Source organism: Oryx dammah, unplaced genomic scaffold (assembly GCF_014754425.2).
Source record: "Oryx dammah isolate SB20612 unplaced genomic scaffold, SCBI_Odam_1.1 HiC_scaffold_28, whole genome shotgun sequence".
NCBI lineage: Eukaryota > Metazoa > Chordata > Mammalia > Artiodactyla > Bovidae > Oryx > Oryx dammah.
The window spans coordinates 39932115-39947213 of NW_024070212.1; the positions used below are offsets into that span (position 1 = coordinate 39932115).

Here is a 15099-nt window from a genome sequence, read left to right on the forward strand (position 1 = left end):
AGCGACTGAACTGAACTGAACTGAATACATGTTGAAACAATAATTATATATATCGGGTTAAATAAAATATATTATTAAATTAATTTCACTGACATCCTTTTATTTTTTTAAACCTGCCCACTAGAAAATTTAAAATTATCCATGTGGCTCTCAGTCTATTGAACAGTACCACTCTTGCTTCATACAAAACTCTATGACATATAAGCTGCACTTTCTTAGGCAGGTTAACTAACTTTCTCTTCTGTGAAATGGGAATAACTATTATTCCTGATTCTTGGCATCCTTGATTGTATCCTTCCATTAATAAGTCAATGCATGTGAGCTGTCCCTTGGAATAGGGTCTAATCTTGAGCAGGGAGCATTCCTCAGCCTTAGCAAACCCCAAAGAGAACTCAGTTGAGGGTCAAGCCACTGATACCCTCAGCAATTGGAGGAGTGAAAGAGTGCCTCTCTGAGCACTGCATCAAGGCAACTACAATTTCTGATTGTATAATGCAGAATCTATGCTCAAAGCACAGCTCTTCTGAAAAATAACTAGGCAAAAATGAGTTACTTATTTTTGTACTTGATAGAATGTAATTAATATAGCAGACAGGAAATAGCCAATATATCCCATAGTTGGATATAGACTAATTATTTAAACAAGACATAAGAAAGATAGATAATACTACTAGACAATGCATATTAACTGCCTAGTGAATAGTTCAGACAATCCTTCAGAAGAAGCTGAAACCATGTCTCAGTCTCAGCTGCTTAGTTATGTCCAACTCTTTGAGACCCCAAGAACTATAGCCTGCCAGGGTCATCTGTCCATGGGATTTTCCTGGCAAGAATACTGGAGTGGATTGCTGTTTCCTCCTCCAGAGGATATTCCTGACCGAGGGACTGAACCCATGTCTCCCACGTCTCTTGCACTGCAGGTGGATTCTTTACCACTAAGTCACCAGGGAAACCATAAAGTGAAACTGAAAGTTGCCCAGTCATGTCCGACTCTTTGCCACCCCGTGGACTAGACAGTTCATAGAATTTTCCAGGCAAGAATACTAGTGTGTGCAGCCATTCCTTCTCCAGAGGATCTTCCCAACCCAGGGATCGAACCCAGGTCTCCTGCATTGCAGGCAGATTCTTTACCAACTGAGCCACCAGGGAATCCCAAGGGGAAACCATAAGGGCTGAATAACTGAAGGTTTATTAGGGAGGTATTTCAAATAGGAGAACAAAATGAGTAATATACAAAGGTGTGAATCTAGGTGAGCATGCTTTCAGGATACACCAAGACCAATTGGATGGAAAGAAGTTTCTTATAGGAAGATACAGGGGGTAAACTAGAAACAAATAGGAGGCAGACTGCAGTAGAACAGAAACATCATTTTGAGATAAGCTTCTAGGAAGGCAGGTGATAAGTGCATAAAAGTAATCTGGGAAGATCAATATTGCCAGAGTAATTTGGCCTCTGCCAAAATACTGTCTTTAACTCTTCTGAAACTCTATATCCTTTGTGAAACAATGTTGGTCTAATTACTTTTACCCTATATTCTCATGTGATACCTTTCCAGCTTTATTAATAATTGACCCTTCAATACATAGGAAGCTCTCTGGGAGAGAATATTGCTTCAGAACACATGAACAGTTTGCTTCAGAACACATGAAGAGTAATCATAAAAAATATATATATACTACTAATTACCATTTGTGTTGAAAAAGACAAACTAACAGATCTTATGCAGAAAGACTGGTGATATGTGACTAAGTATTTAGCAGATACTTCTAAAGTTGCATCAAAATGTCCAAATATGACAAAAGCATTAGGGAGTGGTGTAGGATAAATAATCAATGATACACAATCAAAATCAATAATATGGAGCCAAAAGAAAAAGGTAGAGTCTCCTTCTGTCCATTGAAAAGGAAGTTGTAAGTGAATGAACATATGCTGCCTACTTGAATTGTTCAATCTTGTTTTTAATTTTAGAGAAAACTATTTAGAGAAAAACTGTAAAAATAAAAAGATACTTTGCTTAAAATTATACAAACTCATGCTCTCTTTAACTCTCTGTGTGTTTTGTATGTTTGCTGTTGGTTTCCTCAGACTCAGATTAGTCCCAAAGAAGGGTGGCAGGTATATAGCTCAGCACAGGATCCTGATGGACGATGCATTTGCACAGTGGTTGCTCCAGAACAAAACCTGTGTTCCCGGGATGCCAAAAGCAGGCAGCTTCGCCAGCTGTTGGAAAAGGTAGGTGTCCTCTGTCCCCTGTGAATATTCTTACTGAAATCTACCATTATTTATAAAGGAAATATGGGAAAGCAGGTTAGCGTAAGGAGGAGTCTTCCAATTTTTTCCCCCTTCTCAAATAAATGTTTTCCCCCCTTGAAAGCAGTACCTCAAGATTCCTGCTCTATTGTTCTATTTGACTTTTACCGTTTGCAATCTTGCTCTAATAGAATTTCCACCGTGTTTCTAAACATGCATTTGATCTCCCCTTAAGAAAAAAAATAGTACGAAGCCTTATTCCTATGTCAGAAATTTAGCCTCAACTCTCAAGATCACACTAAACTCTTTGAGCTCATACTTTTGGATCTCATTAGCAACCTTGCAAGGAAGTAAAAATAATGGCATACAATATGCAAGCTATCTGGACAGATAATGAATAATTATAAGTATTTATCATCATCCTCTAAGTCATTCCTTTGAACATTAAGTTCTTCAATTTCATTCAAGAGCATTCTCTCCATATAATTTACTTAAGCTGTATCCATAACAATCAAATGCAGAATGCCCTTGATTTATTCTCTTTCACAGATGAAAGTCATCTCATGAAAGGTTATTTATGTTTAGTTAAGGGACAAAAAAGAAAAAAAAAAGAATGGTTCTTTCAATTTTTCTCATTCAGACTTTCACAGTGTCAGTCCCTGAATATAGTTGGACAGCTGGAGTGGCCAGACTCATGGAAGGATGACAACATATTTGAATTTTAAATACCCTCGGGGATAATGAGATAAATTAGGTAGTATGTGTTTTCAGAGGATATCATGCTCAACAATTCACTCTGTGTAATATCATTTCCATGATCATCTACACAATTACGGCACAAAATAGGAAGCTTTAACAGAAAATAGAGAAACTAGAAAAATGAAAGCACTGAATCGGTTAATACAGACATTCCTATTTCATGGAATTTAAGCTGCAGTAACTCTCTTCCACTGCCACATAAATAAAATAACTTTCCTCAGTGTACACTATTTGAAACTGTTTTGATGCCCTAAGATTTTAAGTTTTTTTTCATATTTTCATACAGAGATTAGTCTTTCTGATGCCCTTATCCTCGGAGTTATCATCATCTATTTGCTCTCTTTTCTTAAGACTCTTTTTAAACAAGATCCAGTCTTTCCTGTTCCTTCAAAATCTTTCTCTCAGACAAGAGCAAATTTAATTGTCATTCAAGTTAATGATTCCAGCTATCAACTGTTAGAAATCATGACATATGGTTTTCTTGTGTATTATTTTCCAATCTAGATTTTCTTTATATGTCTGAAAAAAATTGAAACATACAGTTTAGTATTGTTTGGTTACTAAGGAAATTAATTAGGCTGGTAAAAAGCTTTAATCTTTTAAATCCAATTTTGCTTTTCTATTAGTTTGTATTTCTTCTCAGATTACTTTCTACTCCAATCCTCTTTTCTACACACAAAAAATATCTTTCTTCTATGTTTGTTGAGAAAATTTTTCTTAGACATGATTGTCTTATTTGTATTACTATTTTAAGTATATTATTGCATACACACATCTAAAAATAGACATTTCCTCAAAAATCAGTTGAGAAATTCAAATAAGCTGGGAAAGTCAGGAAGTAGATAATACTCTCTACGTGTCCAGAGTGAAATGTATTCCAGAGCTATGATAAAACCTAAAATTTGTGAAGGACGAATGAGGCAAGAGGAGTACAACTAAAGGTAACTGATTGAAAGCAATCACTGAAATTTATATGACCACACCATTCAATAGGCAATTTGTTTAGTTTTAAAGAAATTGTAGAAAATGACATCTCTAAAAATTCACCTAAATGACAAAAGACAAAATTTATTAACAGTATCAAGGTCACCCCAAGTTAGGTTTATCAAATTCACCATTTGGTAGTTTTATGGCAATAGAAGAATAGTAAATTGTATGCACTATACACAGTGACATGAAGAATGTAAATATCACTGGTTTGCTTCACTGACCCAAAGAAAGCATATCTGAAATCAGCATTCTCTATTTAGACTGAGCCAGTCCCTTGCTGACTTCTCTGAAAACGTGAAAGGGTCAGTGACTCAGTCAGTTGTTTGTGACACTTTGCGATCCCAAGGACTATAGCCTGCCAGGCTCCTCTGTCCATGGGATTCTCCAGGCAAGAATACTACAGTGTTGCCATTTCTTTCTCCAGGGGATCTTCCCATCCTAGGGATCAAAACTGGGTCTCCTGCATTGCAGGCAAATTCTTTTCTATCTGAGCCACCAGGGAAGCTCCTGTTGACTTCATAGTTTTACAAATATCCAAGGTACCAGACAGCAAATAGAAACATGACCATTAAGCAGCCCATTTCACTATTAACCAAAGGATTGATTTAATCATATAAGGGAATACTCGTAATAAGAATAATATTAATAACAATAGTTCCCATCTATTATATTGGTATCTGCTCCATTCCAATTTCATAGCAGACAGATGTCCTTCTAAGTTTACATAAAAGGAAAATGGTGCTTTTTGAGGCTAAAAACCTTATCATTGTCAGTCAATCAGTAGACTGTGAATCCATACCAGATAAACTTTGCATTTTCTAACACCATGCCAGTGTCGTTCAAAATGCCACTGGTGGTACCCACAATTATTTAATACAAGCTCTGTAAAATATTTTAAACAAGTACATTAATACTTCTAAATATTAGAAAGATTACAATTGGTTTTACAATACATCAGGCCTTAGTGTGTCCCAGCTAAAATCTTTTACCTAAAAAAAGTTTGTCTGTCAGCTATTTAGCTTCTCTGTACATACCTCCATTGTAGGTCAATATTGCCTAAAATGTGATTTTTGGAACAGGACACTGGTGACATCCTTCCAATAAAATAATTTTAAGCAACAGTACATGATACATCACCCTTGAAGATTTCCATCACAGAGTTTAATACTAAAGGTTCCGTGGAGACCTACAGTAGTGAAATCCCTGTTTAGTTGTGTTAACCCCAAGGCTATCCAAGCATATTGAACTGTAGGGCTTTATTATTAATTTTTTAAGTAGCCTCTGCACTAATCATGGCCTCTCTGGTGGCTCAGACAGTAAAGAATCTGCCTGCAAAGTGGAAGACCCAGCTTTGATTCCTGGATCAGGAAAATCCCCTGGAGAAGGAAATGGCAACCCATTCCAGTATTCTTGCCTGGAGAATTCCATGTACAGGGGAGCCTGGCCAGCTACATGGGGTCTGCAAAGAGTTGGACGCTAGTTATAAATGGGGGTGAAAATCTAAGTTAATTTGTGTTTAAGTTTAGAAAGGACTCAGACATTTCATTTATCCTAATTAACAAGATAAATAAAGAATTAAAAAAAAACTATGAATGAAAGGGGACAATAAGCTTGCCACACTGTGGAGAGAGACATGAGTAGGCATCCGAATGGCAGTACATCAGTGATAAGCAGACTAACAGAGGAGGAAGTCTCCTTCCCACAAGTGTAATGCTGGGGGTCCAGTCTCGAGTCTCAGCAAGAAACTGATTCTCAGTGGGTCTCCATGACCAGTGGGAAAGTAAACAGTCTGAGGTACAGGCATCAGGAAAAGCAAAAGGCAGCCCAGAACCATCCTTCCCAACTAGACTATTCCATCTCTTGTCACACTCCAAAGGTAGCTCTTATAATTATACATGATTATTCAATATTGAAGGTCACAATTAAGTCTCAGCAAAAATTCTCTCAGTACATTTTCCCATAACACAAATAAAGTTGAAAATTAACTTCATAGGGTAACTTAGAGGCAAAATAAAAGAGAGGGTGTTTTAACTATCCAGAATATCTCACTTGTCTATCAATTTCTAACTCTATGTGCTGTGCGTGCTTACTCAGTCAGGTCCGACTCTTTCCTGCCCCATGGTCTATAGCCCACCAGACTTCTCTGTCCACAGGGATTCTCCAGAAAGGAATACTGGAGTGGGTTGCCATGCCCTTCTCCAGGGGATCTTCCTTAACTCTATGGACTCTGCCAAAGAACACAGAAATCCTAGGAGAATATTGGCCATGCTAATGATGACTGTCTTCATAGACAAATACTGCATTTAAATGTGTAGCATGTTTCTTTAACACAAATGGCTTTTCTTCTTTCATGCTTAACCATAAGAGAGATGAAAATTATTTTGAAAGCACTGCATTTATCTAAGATGCAGTCACCAGGCTTTCAATGTTGCCTCAGTAATTTTGTGCTGAATCAAAGATTTTTTTAAACAAAGCTTTCTGAATGTAGGAATGATAGTAAATTAAGAAATATTTCAGAGCCATGTAACTATAGCCTAACCACTGACAGGAGAAAGACACTTTTCTTAAAATATTAACTTGTTACCTTTTACTGCTACTGAAAGCCAAAGACAATTTTCAGTTCAGTTCAGTTGCTCAGTCGTGTCCAACTTTGCGACACCGTGGACAGCAGCATGCCAGGCTTCCCTATCCATCACTAACACCGAGAGTTTACTCAAACTCGTGCCCATTGAGTCAGTGATGCCATCCAACGACCACATGGTCTAAGTCTCCTTCTCCTCCCGCCTTCAATCTTTTCCAGCATCAGGGACATTTCAAATGAGTCACCTCTTCGCATCAGGTGATCAAAGTATTGGAGTTTCAGCTTCAACATCAGTCCTTCCAATGAACACCCAGGACTGATCTCCTTTAGGATGGACTGATTGGATCTCCTTGCAGTCCAGTTCAGTTCAGATGAGTTGCTCAGTCGTGTCCAACCCTTTGTGACCCCATGAATCGCAGCACGCCAGGCCTCCCTGTCCAGAACCAACTTCCAGGGTTCACTCAGACTCACGTCCATCGAGTCAGTGATGCCATCCAGCCATCTCATCCTCTGTCATCCCCTTCTCCTCCTGCCCCCAATCCCTCCCAGCATCAGAGTCTTTTCCAATGAGTCAACTCTTTGCATGAGGTGGCCAAAGTACTGGAGCTTCACCTTTAGCATCATTCCTTCCAAAGAAATCCCAGGGCTGATCTCCTTCAAAATGGACTGGTTGGATCTCCTTGCAGTTCAAGGGACCCTCAAGAGTCTTCTCCAACACCACAGTTCAAAAGCATCAATTCTTCGGTGCTCAGCCTTCTTCACAGTCCAACTCACATCCATACATAACTACTGGAAAAGCCATAGCCTTGACTAGATGGACATTTGTTGGCAAAGTAATGTCTCTGCTTTTTAATATGCTGTCTAGGTTGGCCATAACTTTTCTTCCAAGGAGGAAGCATCTTTTAATTTCATGGCTGCAACCACCATCTGCAGTCATTTTGGAGCCCCCCCAAAATAAAGTCTGCCACTATTTCCACTGTTTCTCCATCTATTTGCCATGAAATGATGGGACCAGATGCCATGATCTTTGTTTTCTGAATGTTGAGCTTTAAGCCAACTTTTTCACTCTCCTCTTTCACTTTCATCAAGAGGCTTTTCAGTTCCTCTTCACTTTCTGCCATAAGGGTGGTGTCATCTGCATATCTGAGGTTATTTATATTTCTCCCGGCAATCTTGATTCCAGCTTGTGCTTCTTCCAGCCCAGCATTTCTCATGATGTACTCTGCATAGAAGTTAAATAAGCAGGGTGACAATATACATCCTTGGCATACTCCTTTCCCTATTTGGAACAAGTCTGTTGTTCCATGTCCACTTCTAACTGTTGCTTCCTGACCTGCATACAGGTTTTCAAAAGGAAAGTCAGGTGGTCTGGTATTCCCATCTTTTTCAGAATTTTCCATAGTTTGTGGTGATCCACATAGTCAAAGGCTTTGGCATAGTCAATAAAGCAGACATAGATGTTTTTCTGGAACTCTCTTGCTTTTTTGATGATTAAGTGGATGTTGGCAATTTGATCTCTGGTTCCTCTGCCTTTTTAAAACCAGCTTGAACATCTGGAAGTTCATGGTTCACGCATTGCTGAAGCCTGGCTTGGAGAATTTTGAGCATTACTTTATTAGCGTGTGAGATGAGTGCAATTGTGCAGTAGTTTTAGCATTCGTTGGCATTGCCTTTGGGATTGGGATGAAAACTGACCTTTTCCAGTCCTGTGGCCACTGCTGAGTTTTCCAAATTTGCTGGCATATTGAGTGCAGCACTTTCACAGCATCATCTTTTAGGATTTGAAAGAGCTCAAATGGAATTCCATCACCTCTACTACCTTTGTTTGTAGTGATGCTTCCCAAGGCCCAGTTGACTTCATATTCCAAGATGTCTGGCTATAGGTGAGTGATCACATCATCATGATTATCTGGGTCGTGAAGATCTGTTTTGTACAGTTCTTCTGTGTATTCTTGCCACTTCTTAATATCTCCTGCTTCTTTTAGTTCCATACCATTTTTGTCCTTTATCGAGGCCATCTTAGCATGAAATCTTCCTTTAGTATCTCTAGTTTTCTTGACGAGATCTCTAGTCTTTCCCATTCAATTGTTTTCCTCTATTTCTTTGCACTGATCACTGAGGAAGGCTTTCTTATCTCCCTGTTATTCTTTGGAACTCTGCATTCAGATGGTTATATCATTCCTTTTCTCCTTTGCTTTTCACTTCTCTTTCACAGCTATTTGTAAGGCCTCCCCAGACAGCCATTTTGCTTTTTTGCATTTTTTTTTTCCTGGGATGGTCTTGCTCCCTGTCTCCTGTACAATGTCACAAACCTCTGTACATAGTTCATCAGGCACTCTGTCTATCAGATCTAGTCCCTTAAATCTATTTCTCACTTCCACTGTATAATCATTAGGGATTTGATTTAGGTCAGACCTAAATAGTCTAGTGGTTTTCCCTACTTTCTTCAATTTAAGTCAGAATTTGGCAATAAGGAGTTCATGATGTGAGCCACCGTCAGCTCCCTGTCTTGTTTTTGCTGACTGTATAGAGCTTCTCCATCTTCAGCTGTAAAGAATATAATCAATCTGATTTTAGTGTTGACCATCTGGTGATGTCCATGTGTAGAGTCTTCTCTTGTGTTGTTGGAAGAGTGTGTTTGTTATGACCAGTGTATTCTCTTGGCAAAACTCTATTAGCCTTTGCCCTGGTTCATTGTGTTCTCCAAGGCCAAATTTGCCTGTTATCCCAGGTGTTTCTTGACTTCCTCCTTTTGTATTCCAGTCCCCTATAATGAAAAGGACATCTTTTTTGGGTGTTAGTTCTAGTAGGTCTTGTAGGTCTTCATAGAACCATTCAACTTCAGCTTCTTCGGCATTACTAGTTTTGGCATAGACTTGGATTACCGTGATATTGAATGGTTTGCCTTGGAAATGAACAGAGATCATTCCGTCATTTTTGAGACTGCATCCAAGTACTGTATTTCAGACTCTTTTGTTGACTATCATGGCTACTCCATTTCTTCTAAGGGATTCTTGCTCATAGTAGTAGACATAATGGTCATCTGAGTTAAATTCACACATTCCAGTCCATTTTAGTTCTCTGATTCCTAAAATGTCAACATTCACTCTTGCCATCTCCTGTTTGACCACTTCGAATTTGTCCTGATTCATGGACCTACCATTCCATGTTCCTATGCAATATTGTTCTTTACAGGATCAGATCTTACTTCCATCACAGTCACATCCACAACTGGGTGTTTTTTTGCTTTGGCTCCATCTCTTCATTCTCTGGAGTTATTTCTCCTCTGATCTCCAGTAGCATATTGGGCACCTAATGACCTAGAGAGTTCATCTTTCAGTGTCCTATCTTTTTTGCATTTTCATACTGTTCATGGTGTTCTCAAGGCAAAAATACTGAAGTGGTTTGCCATTCCCTTGTCTAGTGCACTACATTTTTTCAGAACTCTCCACCATGACCCATCTGTCTTGGGTGGCCCTACATGGCATGGCTCATAGTTTCATGGAATTAGACAAGTCTGTGGTAATTTTACCCAATAGATAAAAATAAGATGATTTTACCCAAAAGATATTTATTGAGCAATTATTCCATACCTGGTTCTGTGTAAGGTCTTGAGAGTAAGAAGTATGAATAAGACACAGCATCTAACCTCATGGAATTTACAGAAGGACGGCCACTTTTGTGCTTCCTATTCACACATATTACACAACTAGGTTAATATAAGTGAGATTGTAGTATGTCCTGAAAGACAAGTTTTGTAAAGAACAGGACTATCCATTAAGACAGCAGAAAGAGAAACAGAAAAATATGACCTCTGGGGGAAAAATAGTGGAGGAACTGAGGCAAGCCAAGGCAGAATAATTCACTGCCTTTTCTGAATATTCTAGATCTGAGGGATGTATTGACAATGGGCTCTTTAAAGCTAGCTGGTTCACTAAGTTCTGTGACTTTACCTGATGACTGACAGAAATTTGTCTCTGAACAAATCATCCCTTTCTTATTTGTAACTCACAAGTTTTACAATGAAAATAAGTTTTTACATGTTACATAAATAATACATGTTTATTTTTAAACATATAGAATAACAGATAAAAACATATTAAATGAAGCAAGTGAAAGTGAAAGTCGCTCAGCTGTGTCTGACTCTGTGACTGCATGAACTATACATTCCATGGAATTCTTCAGGCCAGAATACTGGAGTGGGTAGCTGTTCCCTTCTCCAAGGGATCTTCCCAAGCCAGGGATTGAACCCAGGGTCTCCCGAATTGCAGACAGATTCTTAAGCAGATGAGCTACCAGGGAAGCCCAAAGGAAGCAAAACTCACCTGAAATCCCATCATTTTTGACTATGCTTTCATGTATTCATTTATGTAAGTAAAAATATAATTCTATACAGATGGATTTATATGTAATAATTACCAGGGACATCTTTCTGCAATATTTATTTTGTTACCTCTCTTCTCACCCACATCTCACCACCCACCAGGAAAGTAATATCAACCACCTAATATGTATTCTAATCCTTCCATATCTTGATGCACATCATTTAAAATTTTTCATTTTGTATTGGAGAATAGCGAATTTATAATGTTGTGACAGTTACAGGTGAACAGCAAAGGGATTTCCAGGTCTCTTCAACAGTACCCTCTCCAAGTTAGGAGGTGTCCCAGCCCTACAACCATTCATCTTACTCAATTCAGCCTCACCCCTGGGAGTACATCACATGCAGCCTGAAGTAACTATACTGGAATAAATGCATTCTAGATCTGTTGGACACTTCACTACCCCCAAAATTTCTCAGCATCCCAGACTTTGAGGATGTCAGAGTTAGTACTGATAGAAACAACTTATCTTAACATTTAACAGATTGAGCCATCATAAGCTTACTAAGCCTTGGAAATGAATATTCTATTTGTTAATTTATTATTATGATATATCAAATTCTTATTTATATTTAGTCATTTCTAATGCTAGAATGTTCATTTTATTATTTCCTGCTTAGCTGTAATTTTCTTTTGCTACATTATTGGAATGTTTCTTATGAAGAATTGCCCTTCTGAAAGTATGTCCTGTGGGAATGTAATTATGGATTTGGCACTGCTAGTTTTATTAGTGGAAAAAACTGATGGTTTTTGTGTTTTTTTACACATACCTCAGTAGTATAGACAATAATGTACAGCCAGTGTTCTTGTTTAACAGGTTCAGAATATGTCCCAATCTATTGAAGTCTTAAACTTGAGAACTCAAAGAGATTTCCAATACGTCCTAAAAATGGAAACGCAAATGAAAGGGCTGAAGGCCAAGTTTCGGCAGATTGAAGATGACCGGAAGACACTAATGACCAAGCATTTTCAAGTAGGTGTGACTTCAGCTGTCTTATTAATGCAAATAAGACACTGAGTACAATGGACAGCCACCATGACACTCAGCTAGAAATAACTGTGCATTGGCCCATATTCGTAAGGTTCGAGACTCAATGGGACGTCAATCATCTCTCCACTGAAACTGGCCATTAGCTGGTTGGAATGCATAGAAAACTTGCTATAAAAACAGCCTCACCCTCCTTGAGCTAGGTGGAGATTATGGATAGATTTAAAGGCATTTCAATGTGTATGCCAATGGGAAATCTAGGAAAATTAATAACTAAATTTGTCAAAGACTTTCTGATGATTTTATGCTTTGCTAAAATGAAGAGAAATATAGAGAATATAAATTATTAAAAGAAGCAATAATACCACCATTATTAACAGCACATAAAAGAGGGTTGGTTTCACTACTTGATGTAAATACAAGTTCTTTTTTTCATTTTTTAAGCCATTTATTGACTATCTAGAAATACTGAAGATGGAGAAATGGTGCTTTTGAGCACACTATGTGGACATTTATGACACTGTCATAGATTGAAATAAAATCTGACCATGATAATGCCATTTGATCTTCTATGAAAAAGTCACAATCTGCCAGACAAAGGCACAGGACATAGTTTATAAAACATACTAAGATTTTACAAACGTAATAGCCTCTGCTTTTCCTGCCAATTAGGAAGTAAGATTCACTACTAAGGCTGAGAGAATGGGCCTGAATTCAAGTTCTTAACCAAACATCAGAAGTGCTTTTCACACATAATTGTGATTGGCAGGGAGATAGGGACACAAAATAGAGTCTCTGCATGACACAGTTTAATAAGGCAGAAATTATCATTGTTTTGTCATTTCCTTCATTGCTGCTCAGGAGCCTGAATAGAGAGCCAGTTTTAAAGTTTTATCAGAAATATACAAAATAAGGACAAGAGGGTAGGAAACTTCAGGGTACTGATGAGAGAAGGGGCTAATGTGATGAATCTTGAGGTTAAAGAGAGAAGCAAGCAAAGCCAGAAGGTTAAGAAATTATAACAAATTAGAGCAAGGCCTGCTGCTGCTGCTGCTACTGCTAAGTCACTTCAGTCATCTCCGACTCTGTGCGACCCCATAGACGGCAGCCCACCAGGCTTCCCCGTCCCTGGGATTCTCCAGGCAAGAACACTGGAGTGGGTTGCCATTTCCTTCTCCAAGAGCAAGGCTTAGAAGATAAAAATAAATTGAAAGCTTACTGTGAATGAGAGAATAAGCAACCTTAGAAGGATAGAGAATTTATGGAGAAGTGGTAAACACAGAAGAATATAAGGTCGACAAGCAAATAAATTAATTTTGCTGCTGCTGTCACTCCAGTCAGACACTCCACTCTGTGCAACCCTATAGATGGCAGTCCACCAGGCTCCCCCATCACTGTGATTCTCCAGGCAAGAACAGTGGAGTGGGGTGCCATTTCCCTCTCCAATGCATGAAAAATTAATTTTAACCAATATTTATTGATCACATAGTGTGTATAAAGCAGTGTTGGGCCCTCTGCTGGGTATATAATGCATAAACTCTCTTCTGTGAAAGAGACCTAACAAACTGGTCAAACTGACAGTAAAAAGAGGCATAAACATTACTTAAGAGCACAAAGGGAGGAGTTATTAATTTTGTTTAGACAACTTCACGGGAAGAGTTATCAAAAATCTTTTCAGGGAAAGATTTACCAATAATCAAGAAAATGGTTTGGGATTAGTGTTCACTTTCTTCCCCATAAAATATTAAATCACACAGGAGATCAAGAAAACCAAAAGATTTTCTATGTCAGTTTTCAATATTCAAGTTTAGGGTATACAGCAATACAGTGAGCCTGATGCTGCAGCCATCAACTAAGTAGGAAATGACAAGCCAGCACTTACAGTGCCTAGGGAGCATTCCCAGAAAGGAAGAGGGACGGAAGGAGAGGAGCTCGGAGTTTCTGGCTCAAAGTGAAAATCATTCAAAGTTAGATGGACAATATAGAACTCGTGCCAAAGAACTGCTTGCGGGCCCAGGGCTGGCAGAGTTGGTGACACATGGTGATGTATGTGCATCTATGGGAACTTTGGGGAGGAGAGGAGACAAAGAAACAAAAAGATACAAGCCTGAGAGAAAAAAATAAAAGAGAGAAAACTGCCTAGTCTATAAGTGTGTCCAGCAGCAGACAAGCTGCCAATAAGAAAACGTAATTTTCAGGCAGCATCATAGGACATAATGATTTTGATTTTCCTAGTCCATGTAATCCATGTATATACCAAACTTGTGTGTCAAAATCCATGTAGCAGCAATGATCATTTTTTCTGAAGAACTACATGTATTCAACATATAGTTTCAATAACTTCAAATATATTGTATATTAACTACTTTAGTCCTCACAACAATCCTGTAAGGTAGACACTATGTTTATTCTCATCATCCAGATGAAGAAACTCATGTACAAAGGAATTATGCAACTCATCTAGGATCGTATATCCAATATGTATCAGAACTACAAAGTCCAACTCCCAAGTTAAACCTCTTTAAACCAATGCTACATTGCCTCTCCACGTAAACCATAGTTCTCTGAATTAAATATAATAATAATAATTAAATGCTCAATATATTCTTGTTGAATGTGTTTATTTACCAAGTCCTACCATGAGTCAGATTTTGCTCTTAGCTGCTGAGCCACCATATTTGAGAAGAAGAAACAGCACATTCAAAAAGTAAGTTTACCATTTAATATATTTACATTGGAAGAAAATCCTCCTCTAGTACCCATCTTCAACTTGCCAAAAAATCTAAGTAGGTTGTATCTTCCATATCCTTTATGATTAAAAAAAAAAAGTCTCAGATACCATACTTGAGACTGTCATTCTTCTATGAAGAGATCTTGGTAGGGTAAGATAGTCTAGCTATACTCTTTGCTATAAGAGCAATGTAGTAGAATGTGAAATTCTAGAAAGGATTATTAAGCACACAGATCTGTGTTATTCTACTTTAATATTTTAAGTATTTGATATGTACATTAGTTAGACTTTCCATTGCTCTCTGACAATTGCTCTGAGTTAGAATTGACTGCCAATAACTGAATTATAAATTTTTGAAAAGATTCCAAAATTCATATACATATAAACTGGTAACTCAGATGCTAAAGAATCTGCCTA

The 15099-nt window shown here is 38.1% G+C and overlaps 1 protein-coding gene across 2 annotated transcripts in view; it reads left to right on the forward strand.

The window, feature by feature from the left end:
* Positions 1 to 15099, forward strand: part of OLFM3 (olfactomedin 3) — a 231194-nt gene that overhangs the window by 188807 nt on the left and 27288 nt on the right. For both annotated transcript variants that reach the window (XM_040232201.1, XM_040232202.1), the window contains exons 2-3: positions 2087 to 2233; positions 11781 to 11936. In XM_040232201.1, coding sequence (XP_040088135.1) covers positions 2087 to 2233; positions 11781 to 11936 — 303 coding nt within the window. The remainder of the gene's footprint in view (positions 1 to 2086; positions 2234 to 11780; positions 11937 to 15099) is intronic.